At 49.4% G+C, this 17,517-nt stretch overlaps 10 protein-coding genes across 10 annotated transcripts; 4 read left to right on the top strand and 6 right to left on the bottom strand.

The window, feature by feature from the left end:
• Window positions 1-186: 186 nt before the first annotated feature.
• Window positions 187-1,572, top strand: C7M61_004695 (uncharacterized protein; the record flags this gene model as incomplete). The annotated part of the gene is made up of 1 exon (XM_024860012.1): window positions 187-1,572. One exon carries the CDS (start codon window positions 187-189, stop codon window positions 1,570-1,572), a length of 1,386 nt encoding a protein of 461 aa, XP_024711762.1.
• A 575-nt stretch (window positions 1,573-2,147) lies between these two features.
• PMT5 (putative dolichyl-phosphate-mannose--protein mannosyltransferase) lies at window positions 2,148-4,336 on the top strand (the record flags this gene model as incomplete). The annotated part of the gene is made up of 2 exons (XM_024860013.1): window positions 2,148-4,194; window positions 4,305-4,336. The coding sequence occupies 2 exons, from the start codon at window positions 2,148-2,150 to the stop codon at window positions 4,334-4,336; spliced, it is 2,079 nt and encodes a 692-aa protein (XP_024711763.1).
• A 24-nt stretch (window positions 4,337-4,360) lies between these two features.
• Window positions 4,361-4,858, bottom strand: MED21 (Med21p; the record flags this gene model as incomplete). The annotated part of the gene is made up of 1 exon (XM_024860014.1): window positions 4,361-4,858. The coding sequence occupies one exon, from the start codon at window positions 4,856-4,858 to the stop codon at window positions 4,361-4,363; it is 498 nt and encodes a 165-aa protein (XP_024711764.1).
• Window positions 4,859-5,237: 379 nt separating this feature from the next.
• C7M61_004698 (uncharacterized protein) lies at window positions 5,238-6,908 on the bottom strand (the record flags this gene model as incomplete). Its single annotated transcript, XM_024860015.1, has 1 exon — window positions 5,238-6,908. One exon carries the CDS (start codon window positions 6,906-6,908, stop codon window positions 5,238-5,240), a length of 1,671 nt encoding a protein of 556 aa, XP_024711765.1.
• A 1,002-nt stretch (window positions 6,909-7,910) lies between these two features.
• Window positions 7,911-8,783, top strand: C7M61_004699 (phosphatidylinositol-3-phosphate-binding ubiquitin-protein ligase; the record flags this gene model as incomplete). Its single annotated transcript, XM_024860016.1, has 1 exon — window positions 7,911-8,783. One exon carries the CDS (start codon window positions 7,911-7,913, stop codon window positions 8,781-8,783), a length of 873 nt encoding a protein of 290 aa, XP_024711766.1.
• Window positions 8,784-9,096: 313 nt separating this feature from the next.
• C7M61_004700 (RNA-dependent ATPase) lies at window positions 9,097-10,530 on the bottom strand (the record flags this gene model as incomplete). Its single annotated transcript, XM_024860017.1, has 1 exon — window positions 9,097-10,530. One exon carries the CDS (start codon window positions 10,528-10,530, stop codon window positions 9,097-9,099), a length of 1,434 nt encoding a protein of 477 aa, XP_024711767.1.
• Window positions 10,531-10,828: 298 nt separating this feature from the next.
• On the top strand, window positions 10,829-12,067 carry SSF1 (rRNA-binding ribosome biosynthesis protein; the record flags this gene model as incomplete). Its single annotated transcript, XM_024860018.1, has 1 exon — window positions 10,829-12,067. The coding sequence occupies one exon, from the start codon at window positions 10,829-10,831 to the stop codon at window positions 12,065-12,067; it is 1,239 nt and encodes a 412-aa protein (XP_024711768.1).
• A 23-nt stretch (window positions 12,068-12,090) lies between these two features.
• Window positions 12,091-12,690, bottom strand: VMA22 (Vma22p; the record flags this gene model as incomplete). Its single annotated transcript, XM_024860019.1, has 1 exon — window positions 12,091-12,690. One exon carries the CDS (start codon window positions 12,688-12,690, stop codon window positions 12,091-12,093), a length of 600 nt encoding a protein of 199 aa, XP_024711769.1.
• A 326-nt stretch (window positions 12,691-13,016) lies between these two features.
• Window positions 13,017-14,084, bottom strand: PCD1 (8-oxo-dGTP diphosphatase; the record flags this gene model as incomplete). The annotated part of the gene is made up of 1 exon (XM_024860020.1): window positions 13,017-14,084. The coding sequence occupies one exon, from the start codon at window positions 14,082-14,084 to the stop codon at window positions 13,017-13,019; it is 1,068 nt and encodes a 355-aa protein (XP_024711770.1).
• A 1,079-nt stretch (window positions 14,085-15,163) lies between these two features.
• GPD2 (Gpd2p) lies at window positions 15,164-16,276 on the bottom strand (the record flags this gene model as incomplete). Its single annotated transcript, XM_024860021.1, has 1 exon — window positions 15,164-16,276. The coding sequence occupies one exon, from the start codon at window positions 16,274-16,276 to the stop codon at window positions 15,164-15,166; it is 1,113 nt and encodes a 370-aa protein (XP_024711771.1).
• Window positions 16,277-17,517: the final 1,241 nt, after the last annotated feature.

The following is a 17,517-nucleotide window of genomic DNA, read 5'->3' on the forward strand; positions in this document are numbered from 1 at the left end:
CAACCCACAAAACCCTGAATCACCCAAAACACCCCCTTTTCAACAACCTCTGCAAAACCAAAAACTATAAATACCCCCGCATCCCCAGAAAATCACCCACCCCAATCTCCCTTACACCCTCCACTCCGACCCAGTTTGCAGCCGTGTGTGCCGGCATCACACTCACCATCATCTACTGGCCCTAAAATGGCCAACAAAAGAAGGGCTAAAAAGATCCGTCCCCCGTACCGAAAATATGTGTATCGGCTGAGTTTCACGGCCAAGGACTCGGATGAAGAAGATGAGGAACAGACCCCCACGCCCAGTGGGTTTGCCTCGTGGGAGGACTTTCTGAGGAAGACGAACGGGAACATCAGAGAGGTGTTCGTTTTGACCGAGGACAAGCGACCCCAGGGCAAAGTGTGGCCTCGGCTGCAATTTGAAAAAGTCGATGTGCTTTTTTGGTGCTTGTACAGCAATTCGGACGAGTACAGACAAGCGGTCAGGGAAGCGGAAGCCAAGAAGGAAGCGGAATCCAGAAAAGGCGGGCTTTCGCTACCGGTGGAGATCATCGTGCACATCTTAGAGATTCTCTTGTACCAGAACCGATTGAAGCCTCGGTTTCTCCGCTTGCTGAAGCTTTTCTATGCCATCACGTTGCCGTTGGTGTATAGACGGCCTGTGCTCAACGGAAACAACTTTTTCCAGTTTGTCGACACGATTTCCGGGAAAAACACCATTGGCAGCTACATTCGAGACTTGGACTTGTCGTCGGTCAACCAGCTGGGCAAAAACGCCTTTGTGGCTAAACTCCTCAAACGATCTCGTCCCTTTCTTGAAGCCTTCACAGCTCCACAGACCAGTTTTGGCCTCGGCCCGCTAATAGCGCTACGGAGCTGTGAACACTTGCGTATTTTGGACCTCCGCTTGGTTTCCGAAACGCTCAATCTCGAAGAACTCTTCCACTCGATCCGGGACCTCAAACAGCTCACCCACCTTCTGTTCCCACGGTCGTCGTTGGAAATCGAAAACTACTCAAGCATCAGCTGGCCTCCCAAGCTTGAGTTTCTACGGGTCTCGGGCGGCATCTCCGACGACTTTCTCATCCAGTCGGATTTCCCGCTGTCCATCAAACACATGGAGTTTGCCCATTGCCCCAAAGTGGCCCACCTGGGTTTCCAGCATCTCCTCATGAAACTCGGCGGCAACCTCAAGTCGCTCCGCATCCAGTTCCCCATGCCTGGCCTCCAGGCCAATTCTCTCGATACCGTTTTTATTTATTGTCCCAACTTGCAGACCCTCGAGGTGACAGTTGATTATCTTCTGCAGAGCTTTTTCGACGACGAGTTGTTGCCTCCGCTTACATTCAAACGACCCTTGCGGCGGCTCTTCATCAGCAGCAGCGGCATGCTCGGCACGAACGACAAGGTGGACCCTGTGGACTTGGCGTTGGCGCTTTCCGAGGAGCGTTTGCCTAATCTACGGTTTGTGCGGTGCACGGCCAAGCTCGGCTGGGACCCGAGCTCCGAGTATGTTTCTTTCATAGCGCTGGAGCTTGAGGAGCGCCAGGGTGGACTCTACATAGGTTACTAGGAAATTGGTTAGAAACTGTAGGAGGTATGATTTTCGTTTTGGGTGAAGAAGGGCTATTTTACTGTTGGATTTGAGTGAAGGAAGGCTTCTTTTACTGTTTGGTTTTGAAAAGGATATGTAATTTGGTGCTTTCACTTGCATTTGTCTTTTATGTTGGTTATGGATACGATATATGGGATTCATCAATTGAGGTGTTGAATTCGACAAAGTCGAGCCAAATCGGCAACAAAGCGTCAATTCTCTCAAACTTTACTTTATTAGTCAATTGCTCGAGAATCAGTATATAAGAATCTTTTTGACTTCTAAAAAGGCATCCAATTAATCACATTACAACCACTACTAGACCCCACAGTCGGAACCCCGATACATTTTCTCCGAACAAGTTTTAATAAAATCTTCAAAATAAATAAAAACATAAACTCTCAATGGTAAGAACTTAAAAAAAATAAATCCCATCTTTCATCGCCATGTGCAATGGCCCTCCAATGCACTGGTGATATTCCTGCACTGCCTGGATACACCGCACCTGGTCCACCTGAACAAGTACACCTCCACTTCAATTGACAGAAGCAGGCATGCAGGAAAAAGTACCTCCAGGCTACAAGCCCGGCAAAAAACGGGTCTTCTACTCGTCAGCGGTGCCTGAGCAGGTGCTCGCGGCGGTGAAAAGCTCCAAACTCGACCACTTCTACGTCTTTCTTATCGCTGCTTTGGCGTTTGTCTTGAGGTTCTACAGGCTTCCTTCTCCGTCGCAGGTTGTGTTTGACGAAGTGCATTTTGGCGGTTTTGCAAGAAAATATTTCCACGGAGAGTTTTTCGTCGATGTCCATCCGCCACTCGGAAAACTCATCTTCTACGCCGTGGCCGTTTTGTTCAATTGGAACGGAGAGTTTGAGTTTGAGAACATCGGCGACGCGTTTGATGAAAATGTGCCTTACGTGGCCATGAGAGCCGTTTCGGCGGTCGCTGGAATGATCACCGTTTTGCTTACCTACGGCATTTTGAGGTCGACATGCTGCAGACCGTTTGTGGCGTTCTTTGGTGCCTTCTTGGTGCTTGTGGAGAACTCTTTGGCCACACAGTCCCGCTACATTATGCTTGATAGCCAGCTTGTGGCGTTTGTGGCGGCAACCGTGTACTTCTACAAGCTGTTTGAGGTCTCTATCCCATTCTCGAAGAACTGGTATAGGTATTTGTTCCTCACGGGTATGCTGCTTGGACTTGCCACGTCTGTGAAGCTCACCGGCTTGTTCACTCTTGCGTGGGTGGGTGCTTTGTCAGCGTACCAGATCTACCTCATTTCTGGTGATCTCGAGGTCCTGGTGAAGCAGTTCTTGAAACACATCTTCAGCCGTCTTGTGGCTTTCTTGCTTGTTCCATTGACGATCTACTGTGGAATTTTCTCCCTCCACTTCATTTTGTTGCCTAGAGGCGGTACTGATGCCGGGTTGGTCAGTCCTCGTTTCAAAGCACAGTTCATTGACTCAAGTGAAATGAAGGAAACGGCCGTGGATGTGTCCTACGGCAGCACCATCACCCTCAAGCACCACCGTCTCAACCTGTACTTGCACTCCCACAACTTTACCTACAAAACTGGCACTGGAGAGCAGCAGGTGACGATGTACGATTACGATTTTGATGCCAACAACGAGTGGGTCATTGAGACTACTGGAACCAACTACGATGGTAAGTTCGACACCAAGTTCCGCCCTATTAAGGACGGTGACCACGTCAAGTTGTACCACAAATTCACCCACAAGTACTTGCGTGCCAACAACATGAGACCACCAAACTCTGAGCACGACTACTCCAACGAGGTCTCCTGTAAAGGCAACAGAACGGACACCCAGGAGAGCGCTTACGAGTGGAAGGTCAAAATCGTTGGTCGCAAGCCTCACGCTGAAAACCAGTTACCTAACATCAAGTTGAGAGCTACAGAGTCTGTGTTCCAGTTGGTCCACAGAGGCACCAATTGTGTGCTTATGGGTCACGACACGAGGCTTCCAGACTGGGCTTTCCACCAGTACCAGGTCTTTTGCGTTAACGAGCCTACCATGCCAAACACCCTCTGGTACATTGAGCACAACAGCCATCCTATTATTGACAAGGATACTGAGAAATACCCTCGCGTGAAGCTTCCAAAGATGCTGCTTTACGAGAAGTTGCTTGAGTATCACAACGCCATGTGGAGACTCAACAAGGCATTCGTCAAGCCACACAAGTATGCTACTCTTCCTTATGAATGGCCGTTTGTCACCAAAGGCATTGCTTTCTTCACAAGTGGCAGCGCCGACAAAACATTATCGGACGAACCCGGTAGCAACGTCTACTCCATTGGCAATATCGCCATTCACTACTTGGGCATCTTCTTGATTGTGTCGTTTTCTATTAAGTTCGGTTTCTATGTGCTCAAGCACTTGAATCCGTTCCACATCCCCGTGGAAGCCGTACCAACGACAGTGTACTATTACTCGACCGCCAGCTTCCTTCTTGGCTGGGTTTTGAACTATTTCCCTTACTTCCAAATGGACAGGCAGTTGTACAGCCACCACTACCTCACTAGTGTGTTTTTCATGGTCTTGGCCATCGCCCAGTTTGCAGAGTACCAGATGAGCAAGAAACGTGTATCTGGTGCTGTCATCTTGACGTTGATAGCGCTCGCTTCGCTTTATTGTTTTGTGACCTTCTTCCCATTGATCTATGGCCTGAGCTGGACGAGGGCACAATGCGAGGCCGCAAGATGGTTCCCTGGTTGGGACTTTGATTGCACAGCATACCATGCATAAGTTCACGTTCTTGTTTTGAAGATGCCGTGTGAGACATCCACTATGAGCTCCTCACACCACTTGAGCAATTCATCCTTCTCCTTGATCTTGGCCTCACGTTCTTTTTCAACCTCATCTAGCTCATCCACTAGATCTCCGATGATCTTGAGCTGCGTCTCTGGAAGCGTGCCGATACCCGGTAGCGAGTCTATAAGCATGCTTATTTGACGTGACTTGAGTATGATGTCTGTGGACAATTCATTGATGACGCTGTCGAACGATGGCTTTGGACGCGACGTTGCGCCGCTTGCTTCAGAGTTTGCAGCCTGACTAGCCTGTTCTGTGGCCGCCTCCTTCTTTGTTCCTGGAAGTGGGGCATTAGCAGCCAAGTTGATCACTGAGGTCTTGTCTTCATCGAGTGGAGCCAAATCTCCCTGCGTGTTGACGTAGTTCACGGTGGCATTGAACTGCGCCACAAGCTGGTCTAGACAGATCTGTAGCTGTGTGAGACGGTCAGACATGTCTAGGAAGGTGGCTGGTGTGTGTTTTTGGCCAGTTCCGCTCGTCTAGTGAGTTGCTGCATATGCAGGACGGTTGCAAAATTGGCCAAAGTCCAACAGGATACGGGCCTAGATGGGTGGCAGCTTTATTGTTCATCCGTTTAGATACCCTTTTTCTTTGTGGCGTTTTGGATGTGAATTTTTCTGTACCCTCATGGCTCACCTGTTACGCATTTTGGACACTGATCACCGGCAACGTGCCCAAGAACACCGAAAGCCCATTATTATCAAAACGAAAAACATCAAGAAGCTTTCATTGACCACTACGCTTCATCCTATGACACCCTACTCCGCATGAATACACGTTCTATCATTATTCCAATCCTATCGGTCCCAGACTCTAACTAAAACAGAAATCAGCAAACTTATACCAAACCCTCCAAAAAATGCCTTCTCGTCTAGGCTTCAAAGCCAATTCCTGTGCCTCAGCTTCCTCTTCATCATCAATTTCCTCCTTCCCTGAAGTAATATCTGCTTCCTCGTCAGTACGCCAATGGGTCTTTTTCCAAACCTTCCAGAAGACAAACAAGACCACAAAGAACACAGGAGCAAAATACGATGTGAACAAATTGGCCACACTGAACTGGCCCGGAAAAAAGATCCAGAATCCGTTAAAGAAAAGCACAATGCCGTTGAGGAATGCAGCCCAGTACGTCACGTATGGGTGCAAAAGACTGCTGACCTTGTAGTACTTGGGGTCTTCAAAATCACACTTTTGCTTTTTGACCGCCTTCCTAAACTTGAAGTAGCACATCCACATGACAGCAAATGTACAGAGCAAACCGGTCGTTGCTAAGTTGATGAACCAGTCAAGCACAGTAGCCGAAGCCTGTGAAGACGTCATATATGAAAGACACCCTATAGCCATGGCGAAAAGCACTGCAATTATAGGACATCCGCTTTTGAGGCAGTATGAAAACACTTTTGGAATGTAACCAGCCAAAGCAGCAGAATAGGCAGATCTAGCTGCACCGTATGTGAAACCGTTTCCACAAGACCAGGCTGACGTCATAACCACAGCATTCACAACAGAATCAAGACCGTGAACTCCCACCGATTTTATACCAATCACCCAGGGAGAAGCAGCAGCACCGCCTTTTCCAGATTCACTGGCTGCAATGAGGTCAGGGTTATTGGAAGCACACATGCTGTTCATGAAAAAGATGCCTCCAACGTAGAAAAGGAAAATCCGAACATACGTCCTTTTGGCAGCCATAGCAATATTCTGCCGTGGCTGTGAAATTTCACCAGATATCATACCGAGCATATCGGGACCACCACATGAGAAAGCAGCAAAGATCATGACGTTCCAGAAACCTAGAAACTTCCCTGTGGCTCCAGGAACAAGGTACTCCTTGAAAAGCCCACCCTCGTTCCAGTTTCGAAACCCATAGGCGTCTCCTTGAGGATTACCTCCACACATGGTGATGAGGCCAAAGAACATGAGCCCTACAATGAGAAGCACCTTCAACATCGACAGACAGAACTCGACCTCGCCGTACCAGTTGACCCCGAAAACGTTGAAAAAGAGAATCGTCACAAGGCAAATGGTAACAAACACAGCAGGATTGAGGTCGGTCCAGTATCCAGCCACAGAAGCAAAAGCCACCGCCTCCACGCAAATGAACATCAACGTCGTGTACAAGTACATCATGGTGACGGCAAAGCCCAAAGCCGGATCGAGCCAGCGGGCTGCAAAATGCAAAAACGTTCCTCTAACCGGAAGATACGAGCACATTTCTCCAGTAGCCAACATCAACGGCCATATCATGGAGGCCGCCCAAACGAAAAAACCAAGAAACAACGATAACGATCCCGACGTCATCAACGGCGTCTTCACACCCACAAAGAGCCCCGTGCCGATCAGCTGGCCTATAATCATAAGCAGCACATGGCGAGCGGTGAGTTTTCGTTTGGTCAGTCCGAATTTTTCAATGTGCAATTCGTGGAAGTCCACCTGGCCCAGGCCCACCAGAGCCTCCTCCACGGATTGGTTGTCTTTTTTCTCCATGGCGTGGAACGACGGACATGGCTGGCTTTTTATCTGCGAGATAAGCGATAAAGCACGGAATTGGCGACGCAAGGCGGTTGATATGGCGGTTTAGCGGCACCGGGACTTTCCCGAAGGGGCGATCCAGAGGGTCCTGGCGAGAGCGGTAGCGGGTAATTTTGGGTTTTGTGTGTTCGATGAAATCTGGTGTTTGCATGTTTTGACAGAAATGGCTGCAACTGATAAGAGATGCGCAGAGATAAGGAAAAGTGAGAGGAAGTGGGATTCCGTTTTGGTGCAAAAAGGTCAGCGGAGATAAATACATGTTTTAGGAGTGTTTCAGGGGTTTTGACGTGGTTTTGTGTTGGTGATTGTTGGTGATTGTTGGATCCATTGGGACAATGGACGGTTTTTGGTGATTGGCTCGTCGGTTCGGTGAGTGTGTATTGTTGCATATCGTCTAGCTTTCGGAGAATGAAAGCTTAAAGGTTATACTGTTGGAGTATTTTTGGATTTTGAAACACCTGAGGTGAACAGCTTCCTGGGTTTGTGGGTCAATCGAGGCAGTGCTGCAAGGCTTTCCTCGTGTGACAGTGTCATGAGTCCATGCAGATTGGTGATTTTTCAGATTCCTCGAGTTTCCCAAAAAAAAAAGAAGAACTTTTCAAAAATCGTCCATCAACTGAACCCTCCTTTTGGTCACCCCACCCTGTCAAAACAAATCCTACCCTATCACCTTCTCATGCAAGGCTCCTACTTCGCCTTATCAGCCTCGCGAGACCACATCAAAAGCACCCTGACTTTTCACCACACACCCATCAGACAGCCAATCAGACGCAGCAAGCCACCACCCCAACGCCACAAAAACCGAAAAACACACCCGCCAAAATAAAAAAACCCAGGGGTCTCGGGCAAATCCGTGCTGTCGGGCTTCGGAGTCACGCGACTTCCACGTGACCGCTCACGAGACCACACCCCCATAGGCGGAGCTCCAGGAAACTCCATCACCAACATCTTTTTCCCATGTCCCTGACCTCGTGGCAGCCCGACAGCGCCGTCACGGCGTGTGTCGTGTGTGACACAACCTTCACCATCTTCAACCGCCGCCACCACTGCAGAAAATGTGGCCGTGTGGTCTGCAACCTGTGTTCCAGCCAGAAAGTCAAGTGGTTCCCAGGCTCCAGGGTTCTAACGCCTTCGGGGCTGGTGCGGGCGGACGGCGATTTTTACAAAACATGCGACGAGTGTGTTGAGGAGATCCAGATGATCCGGAGGGCTTTGTTTGAGCCGCCTCCAGAACAGCCACAGGATGAGGAAACCACCACCCAAAGTGCCACAGTGCCTGTCCAGCGCCAGGAAAGCCCACCTTTGGGCGATTTGGTTGGCCTGGAGAACAACGACGAAAACTTGTGTCCTGTTTGCGGGACCAACCTCCTCAAGGCGTACGTCAAGAAAACACGCCATGAGCACAGAGACACCTCCCACTCCGAATACGAGCAGTACAAGGAGTTCCACATCAGCGACTGCCTTGTGCGGTTTGACTTCAGCGGCTCCCACCAGCGGCTCCTGCTGCCGCCCAACGCCCTGCTGCTGAACGTCCGAAACAGGATGTTGGTGTACCATGTGCCGCCTCTTCCACAGCCCACGTACGAGTTCATCGACGAGCTGCAGAAGGAGCAGGAGCTGCAGAAAGAGCCTCCCGTGGGGCTGGTGACGCTGGAGCTCAAGGAGAAGGAGGACTTTGAGGAGGAGTGTGTCATTTGCCTCGAAGAGCTACGGCCAGGCGATAAGGTGGGCCGCCTTGAGTGCCTCTGTGTATTCCACTACAAGTGCATCAAGGACTGGTTCAACAAGAAGGGCTACGGCGAGTGCCCTGTGCATTTCCAGCACCACTGACAGACAGATACAGATTAGGTTATGGCCATGGCCGACCACGACTTACGACCGAGGGTTCACTTCTATGGATATATTTTAATTTTATTAGAGAGCAAAGTGTAGGCGCCATTCATTCGATCACCTCGAATTTTGGACATTAAAGATGAAATTATTTCCTGACGAAACTACTTTCAGATTTCCAGATATCAAGAAGAGGCATCACAGACCAAATTCACTTATCATACTAAACAGCTCAATGCACCACCTTCATAAATTAGACTATATGCTATCGAGATGAATTTTCTTCCTTGAATCACCATTTCCTTCAACTGCCCTACTTCTCCTCCCGGTCGGCATCGTCTCTCGACTTCTTCTTGCCTCTCTTGTCGTGGAAGTCCTTTGTCTGTCTGATGGCCTCGGCCGTGGCCCTGTCCACATGCACATGCAAAGCATCCAAGATGTCCCTGGATGGAGATGGGTCCTTCGGAAGCTTCTTCTCAAGAACAGCCTCGATTCTGAGGTACATCTCCAAGTCGTACTGCGTCACCAACGAGATGGACTTACCAGAACGACCGGCACGAGCGGTTCTACCGACTCTGTGGATGTACGCCTTGGAGTCTGTGGGGATGTCGTAGTTGATCACCACATCCACAGAAGGAATATCCAAACCTCTGGCTGCCACATCGGTAGCGACCAAGATGTTGGCTTTTCCCGATTTGAACTTGTTCAACGAGCCCAAACGCTGCGACTGTGTGAGCTGACCATGCAAGGGAACGGCGGAAAATCCAAGGATTCTGGCTAGTAGGGCGGTTCTCTGCGAGTGGGCACATGTTCTGGTGAAAATGATGATCAGCTTGCCCATGAACTCGTTGAGGAGATGGATCAAGTACGTGTTTTTGTAGCCGTCGCTGACAAGCATCATCAGCTGGACAAGGTTATCGGCGGTCTGGTATTTGGAAGAAACGGCGATTCTCACGGGGTTCCTGAGCGAGGCTCTCTGCAACTTTTCAATCTTTCCCGTCATCGTGGCCGAGAAAAGGTAGGTGTTTCTTTCTCTGGGGATCACACGCAAGATCTTGTCGAGCTCAGGGCCGAAATCAAGGTCCAACAAACGGTCGGCCTCGTCCATGACCAAGTACTTGAGTCTTCTCAACGAAAAACCCTTGGTGTTTTCCAAGTGGTCCACGATTCTGCCCGGGGTCGCCACGATAATGTGTGGTTTTCTCATCAAGTCTCTCGCCTGGTCCATCATGTCCATACCACCCACCACACAGCAGGTTCTGACTCCCATAGCTGCTCCGAGAGCATCAAAGGTCTCCTTGATCTGGTACGCCAACTCTCTCGTGGGCGCCAAAACAAGCCCATAGTACGGGTACAGGTCGTTGTAAAGCGACTGCAAGATGGGGATGGCAAAAGCTGCTGTTTTACCGGATCCTGTAACGGCAAGACCAATAATATCCTTTCCTTCCAAAGCATGCGGAATAGCCTCGGCCTGGATGGGCGTGGGCTTTGTGAATTTCATCTGCTGGATCAGCTCGAGAAGCTCGGGGATAAGCTTGAGTTCGCTGAAGGTTTCGAACTTTTTGGAGCTGTCGGAAACAGAAACCTCTGTGGCTTCTGGCTTGATGGCGTTGTCTTTGGCGGCCTGCTTTTTCTGGGCGAGTTTCTGTTTCAAGGCGTTTTCCTTGATTTTCTCTGCAAGCGCAAGAGCATCTTTGTTTTTGGCGGTGAATTTCTCCTTCTTTTTCTGCTGGGTTTTGATCGCCATGGTTGGTTTTTGATTTGAGCAGAGCATCGCTGTTTATCGGTGCGGACTGCAGGTGGGACAACCCCATCCCTCCGCCTATTGAGCCACACAGGCGTCTGGTAACAAAACCAACAACATATTCGTTCCCTACAGCGTCCACTTAGCCCACTGCCCAAATTACAACCCATTCCGGTCAATTTTGGCTGGATTGACGGAGGGTTAAATGTCCTGAGGTAAGCTGGTGTACGGGTGTGTCCACTATCATCGCGATGGCTTCCTATTTTCCAGACTAATCCCCACCAGAAACCACCTTTTCAGCATGGCCAAAAGAAGAACAAAAAGAAGAACTCACCAGCCCCCCTCGGCTGAAGAGTTGGCCAAGATTCCCCGCTCCATGGTGCTCTCGCTAGGCACTTCGCTCAAAAATCACGCCCTAACCCAGCTAGTAAAGGACTTCAGATTTGTGATGCAACCACATACCGCCATCAGTTTGCGAGAAAGAAAAGCCAACAAGCTCAAGGACTTCATGGTGATGTCCGGGCCTTTGGGTGTTTCGGACCTTTTCGTGTTCAAACAGTCGGAGAGCTCAGGAAACGTCTCCTTGAGAATCGGCAAGATGCCCAAGGGTCCATGTCTTCAATTCAAGGTGAACTCGTATGCTTTGGTCAAGGACGTTCAGAGAATATTGAAACACCCCAAGTCTGTGGGCAGAGACTCTGCTGCGTTCCACGAGCCCCCTTTGCTTGTGATGAACGGGTTCAAAAAAGTCAATGATGCTGAAAACCACGAGAAGTTGATGATCACCATATTGCAGAACCTTTTTCCACCCATCCAGCCGCAGACGACGAAGGTCAACACAATCAAGCGAGTTCTCCTCATCAGCAAAAAGGAAGACGGCGAAATCGAATTGAGACACTACGCCATCGACACCAAGATGGTGGAGGAAAGCAGAAACATCAAGAAGTTGATCAACTCCCACCAGACGCACAAGAAGCTCCCGATCATGACAAAAGCACAGGATATCTCCGATTTGATCTTGGACCCCTACGCCGTGGGCGGCCAGACCTCAGACAGTGAAGTGGAAGACGATGCAGTTGTTGAGGTGCAAAACGAACAGAACAATCTCGTGAAGAAAGCTGGCATTTCCGCCAATTCCGACGGCGACGTCACCACAACAAGAAAAAGGGCCATCAAGCTCACCGAGTTGGGTCCTCGTATCAACATGAACCTCGTCAAGATCGAAGACTCCATGATTGGCGGCAAGACGATATATCATTCCAGAATCACCAAGACGAAGAAGGAGGAGGCCGAATTGGAGAAGAGGCACCAGCAGAGACAGCAGGAGAAGGCCGAGAGAAGAAAGGAGCAGAAAGCCAACGTTGAGGCGAAATTGGCCAAGAAGGAAGCCAAAAAGGCTAGAAAGTTGGCCAGAAAGAACGGCGAATCTGCCCCGGGCGATGCTGATGTGGAAGAAAGCGGCAGCGAGGCCAGCGACTCGGATGCTCCTGAAATCAACCCCAGCGATTACGAAAACGATAGCGATTTGTTCAGCGAATAATGGTAATGCATGCACTATAGATATTAGGAGGCGGAGGCGTCCGTAGATTTGTCGGCACCCGTAGATTCAATTTTTTGTATCAATTCGGTGAGTTCCTGCCGGAGGTTCACCATGGTGATAATGTCGGTCAAGGAGTCGTTGAAGGACGATTGGGCATTACGCAATTGGTAGGGCACAAGGACGCCAAATTGGTAGATCGGGTCTCGGAGGGACGAAGGTTCGATACTTTTTTCAGAAACACCCTCTATTTTGCTTTTTGGCTCGGATTTCTCGCCTTTGGCTGAATCCTTCTTCCTATGTCTGAGAGCCTGGTCCTCCAGTGTATTCTCCTTTTCCGAATCCAGCGTCTCCTTCTCGAGCTCCAGCTTTTTCTTCTCCTTCAATTCCTTCAATTTATCCCTAAGCTTAAAACTTCCGTTGCTCTCCACGACCTTACAGGCATCATAAGGCCTTCGATCGAGCGAGTCCATGCCATACTTCCTGTTTTCACTATTGAAGTTGGCTCTGCTGAGATGCTGCATGCCGGTGATGAAGTTCACACGAAAGCTGTCATTGGCTAGTTTTTCGTAGCGATCTAGCCGCTCTAGAAGCTGGATCACAAGGTCGTCCTGATCTTGACTCATGAAAAGTGGTGATAATGATGCAGCTGTGTACAGTGCGCACTACATTTGCACCCATGCCATATGTATTCTAGATAGATGTGAAGGTCGAAAACTTCAAAAGTTTTGAGATGTCGAGTTTTAGAGAAATTGCTGGATGTGTCGGTTGTTCGTCCAGGGGAGCGGTGAGAGTCACGGATCTCACTCAAATGCATAGCCAATTAAAGAAGCATGAAGTGCTGATGATGCCATATTCAATGCAGCAGGCCTCGTCCCATTAAGATCAAGGATCCTCAATTGTAGCGCATCAATCACTAGCGGCTCATCCTGCTTGCCTCCTTCAAGATGGCCTACATCTTGTACAACCGCTTGAGACGAAGAAACTCGGACCGGGGCATCACATCGCTGAATGAAACCTTATCCGAAGGCGTCAGCGAGATCAATGCAGCCTCCTCCTCCGACCGCACCTTGCCCTTGAGCTGCCCGTGCTTCCACAAACTGTGTATGAGCTCCTCTTCTCCAAGCTGTCTGCCATTCACAGAATGGCTGAGGTAGACGACTTCGGCCAAGTCATGGAGAATATTCGCCGTAAGTCCCCACACGTCGTAGATTTTGGTATTGGTTTCCTCGTCCACACGAGATCCAAGCTGGCCCCAAGACGATAAGTCCTTTTTCTGTTTCTTTCGAGGAGTAGGAGGCGGCGTCTGGGCCAGCTTGGCGTCCTCGTCGGCCGAACACTCCTCCTCGGAAGCAGAGATATCCTTGAAGCCCTGGAGCCACGCGGCCTCCTTGATGTTCAATTGAGGAAAAGTGTACGAACGCAAATGCCATGGAATGCCGGCCCATTTGATCAAATAGTGGGTTCTTTCGAGCGCCTCCTGGGCGGTTTCCTCCACGGCAGGGTAGAGAAAGTCACGAAGCGGACAACTGAAGATGGACGAGCTCTCTCCCGGATTGACCCTAAGCTTGAGTCTTTCCAACAACTCCTCCCTGTTACGCCCATTTTCCTTAAACTTCATAAACCCAATGCACGGCCTGACGGCCAGGATCGTCCGCAGAAGGTAGCACGGCATCTCGTTGATGTGTTCGATGGTGAAACCGTAGTTGCTTTCCAAGTAGTCGTTGTCTTCGCTGAGGCCGATTTCTTCACTCATTTCACGGCGACTCACCTGCCACGGCAGCTCCAAGCCTGTATCTGCTTTGCCGCCCGGAAGCGAGATGTGACCTGGAAACGTCCGGAGCTTCAGCGACCGCTTGGTCAAAACAACCCGAAGCTCACCAACCAGACCGACAAAGAGAAGGATGAAAACCAGGGCTCTTCGGACGACCGGAACACGGTGCCACACGCTGACGGGCCCCAGCAGGTAGTTCTGCGTTTTGTATGCTCGGAGGTGGCCTAGCACGTCTGTGTCGGTCATCTGGGGTGGATTTGTGGAGAAAGGTTGGAGGTGAGTCGGTCGAACCGGCATGTGTGGGCGACACGTGAAAATCACATGGACGGGGAAACGGTGGGAAATTTGGACCGTGGGGGGAACTGGCGGCGGGGAGGAGGGGAGATTTTGGGAAGGGACGGGAAGGCACGGGAAAATGGCGTTTTTGTGTGGAAAGGTGTTTTGGTGAATGGAGGGAAATGGCTGCGAAAAGGGTTCGCAATGAACGGCTGAGGTAGATCGGCGTGTGGGATGACCAGGGGGATGGAGGATGGGGGGATGGAGGATGGAGGGATGGAGGTTTTGTGGTTCGATGGGGAGATTTTGGTGATTCTTTTGGTTTTTTTTCCTTTTTTTTTTTTTGTTTTGTGGAGATGGTGGATTGTTGGTGGAGGTGGTTGACTGTGTTGGTGGAGAGTTGAGAAGTGAGGGTCTCGCTAGATCTATGAGATCTGTCAAACTCACGTTATCTGGTTCGTTATCTGGTTTTGATGACCAGGTCACATGTCATTGGGGTGGTGGTCTTCCGTGATTGGATTGGACGATTGTGGAAGTTACTGGTGTTTCGTAGGCTTTGTTGAAGATAGCTATCGCATCTGAAGAAGTGCACTTTTCAGATCTGTCGGTCTCGAATGATAGTAGTGGTATTTGAGTGCACTTTTAGATCAAACTGGCACTTGAAACCTAGAGTGTTTCGTTTACTTTTGGATTTGGTTAGCCGGATTGAGAATATCTGGGAAATGGATAAAGATACCGTTCTTTGGCAGTCCATGCAATTTATAATTGATGAGGCAGATCTATCTTTTACCGTATAGTATTTTACCTTATAGTTATCCGCTAGTGGGCACCATCTAGAAAGCATCGTAAAATTTTGGATTTTCTTAAAATTTATTAGATTGTCATGTTGTGAAGAAACTAATTGCACCAAGACGACGTCAAATCCTCCTCGTCAAATCCTCCTCGTCAAATCTTCCTCGTTCCAACCTTATCGTTACCTCCCAAATAACTCTACACTGCTTTTCAAACTCTATAATTTATTCTATCTGTGACTAGTATACAATGCTGGTTTAGGCGTCCTGCTCCAAGAGAACAGGCCACTCGTTGATGTCGGCGTTCTCGTAGATGACGTTGTAGGTGGCCTCGAACAATGGGAACTCGTGCTGAAGCTTGTAGTTCACCAAGAGCTCGTGCACCTCCTTGGCGGTGATGATACCCTGAGAAGACTGGCCGTTGAGCAACTTCTTCTCGGCTTCCCAGGCGTCAACCTTGTTCTCGATCATGTAACGAGCAACCTTGACGTTTCTACCACCAGAGCAGGTGGTGATGAGGTCAGCAACACCGGCAGACTCCTGAGTGAAGGTGGAGGGGTTTGGAGCAGAAAGACCCTGGATGTGGAACTTCTCCCAGTAAGAGGAGAAACGGATGGTCTCAGCAAGACCGATTCTCATGATGGCAGACTTGGCATTGTCACCCCAGCCGGCGCCCTCGACGAAACCAGCGGCACAGGCGACGACATTCTTCAAAGCACCAGCAATGGAGGCACCAATGACATCCTTGATGACTCTGACGTGGAAGTAGGTTCTGTGGAAAGCCTCCTTCAAGATGTACTCGTCAATGTCCTTGCCCTCGCCACGGAAGTCGTCTGGCTTGTTGTAGGCAATGGAGGTCTCGGACCATCTACCTCTGGCGACCTCGTTAGCGATGTTGGCACCAGAAAGGACACCACAGTAGATGCCCAAAGTGTCGGTGATGGACTGAGACAACAATTTGCAGCCATTGGCGTCAACCTCCAAGCCCTTAAGACAGGAGATGGCTCTGGCGGTAGGCTTCACCTTGCCAATAAGCTGCTTGCAGGTCTTTGGAAGGAACTGGTGAGGAATGTTAAAAACCAAGAGATCAGCATCCTCAACGGTGGAGACGATGTCTGGGTTGGCAACAAGGTTCTCAGGCAACTTGACGCCTGGGAGGTACTTGACGTTCTCGTGGTCGGTGTTGATGATTTCAGTCAACTTCTTGCCCTCGATCTCCTCTTCAAACACCCACATGTTGACCTTTGGTTCAAAAATTTCAGGCTTTTCAGCGGTGTTCTCGGCCACAAGCTTGGCCACGGCGGTACCCCAGTTACCGGAACCGATAATGCAGATTCTGAATGGCTTTGGGATTGGGTATGGAGCAGTCATGATGTTTGTGATACTAAAAATTCGAGTCAATTGAGCAGGAAATGGGGAGTTATATATGTCAAGAAAAAGAAACGGCGGCCGGATTAACCCAGCCCATGTATTCTGCAGGACGGCGCCGGCGATGCCTTAAGCAATGTGTGATTACATCACGAAAAAGAAAGAAATGGCAGTGGTGGATGTGGGTAAAAGAAACGCGCAGGCCTGGACCTCCGACAGTGGCTCCGCAGGAGGGGTTGGTCTTACAGAGGGCATGCTGATTTTTCGGTGATGCTGTCAAGAAAGTCCGAAATCTCCACTGACCCGAGGCTGATCTCGCCCTGGGTTTTTCCGAACTTCGTCATCCCATCTCTACTTGCTGAATTGCTCTACCTAGCGGCATTTCGGCCATTCTAGATCCCCACTATCTACGTAACGGCGGCACCATTACGTTTTTCGGGAGAGAACTGGCCAGTAAGATTTGGAAAAAGAAATGTGTATCCTGCAGGCCGCATAAGTGAAAACTATAAGCTGTACGTCGATGGACTGCTGTGGTCCGTCTCCTGTGCAGGTCCGTGTATCTTCTTCCCCTTTAGATATGAACGAAAGGGACCCTTTGATGTTGGGAATTGTTGAATTGTCTTGTGAATCTTGCTTTGGTACCTTATTTCAAGATCTGCAACATCACCGGACCGTTGGGCTCCGTGTATGCAGTCTGGGCTAAAATAGTTTTCCTTTTTTCACCCATTGTTGGGCCCATAGTGGCCTGGGCATTCCTCGTAACCTGTTTCATAACTGAGTGTCAAGTGACGTACGCAGGAGAGATCGACACAACAGGAATGGTTGCAAAAGGAATGAGTATGATGATGTATTAGGTGGATAAAATTGAAATTTCGTTTAAGGGTCTTGTGACTTTAAGGTGAAGATTTGGTGGGTGAAGATTTGGTGAGTTTGAAGGTTTTTGTTTTTGTCGTATTTTTATTTTGTATAAGCCACAAAAGGTAGGGTCTGGCTGTAGCGGGCTGATTTGCATCTTGATGGTTCAGGAATGCAGAAACCTGAAATATCTATCTTCTCTCCTTCAGTTTATGATAAGCATTAATTAAATTCACATCTATGAAAGCGTGGAACTCTCGCTTTAAGGTGAATAGTGTAATCGCCTGAACTAAAGCCAATTGTAGACTAATTGTTCATCCACCTTATCACCTACGTTCCAGTATGCACAGTCGTTTATTCGTGACATGACAACCAGATCGCCTCTATAA

This window comes from Candidozyma pseudohaemuli (assembly GCF_003013735.1).
Source record: "Candidozyma pseudohaemuli strain B12108 chromosome Unknown scaffold00017, whole genome shotgun sequence".
Lineage (NCBI taxonomy): Eukaryota > Fungi > Ascomycota > Pichiomycetes > Serinales > Metschnikowiaceae > Candidozyma > Candidozyma pseudohaemuli.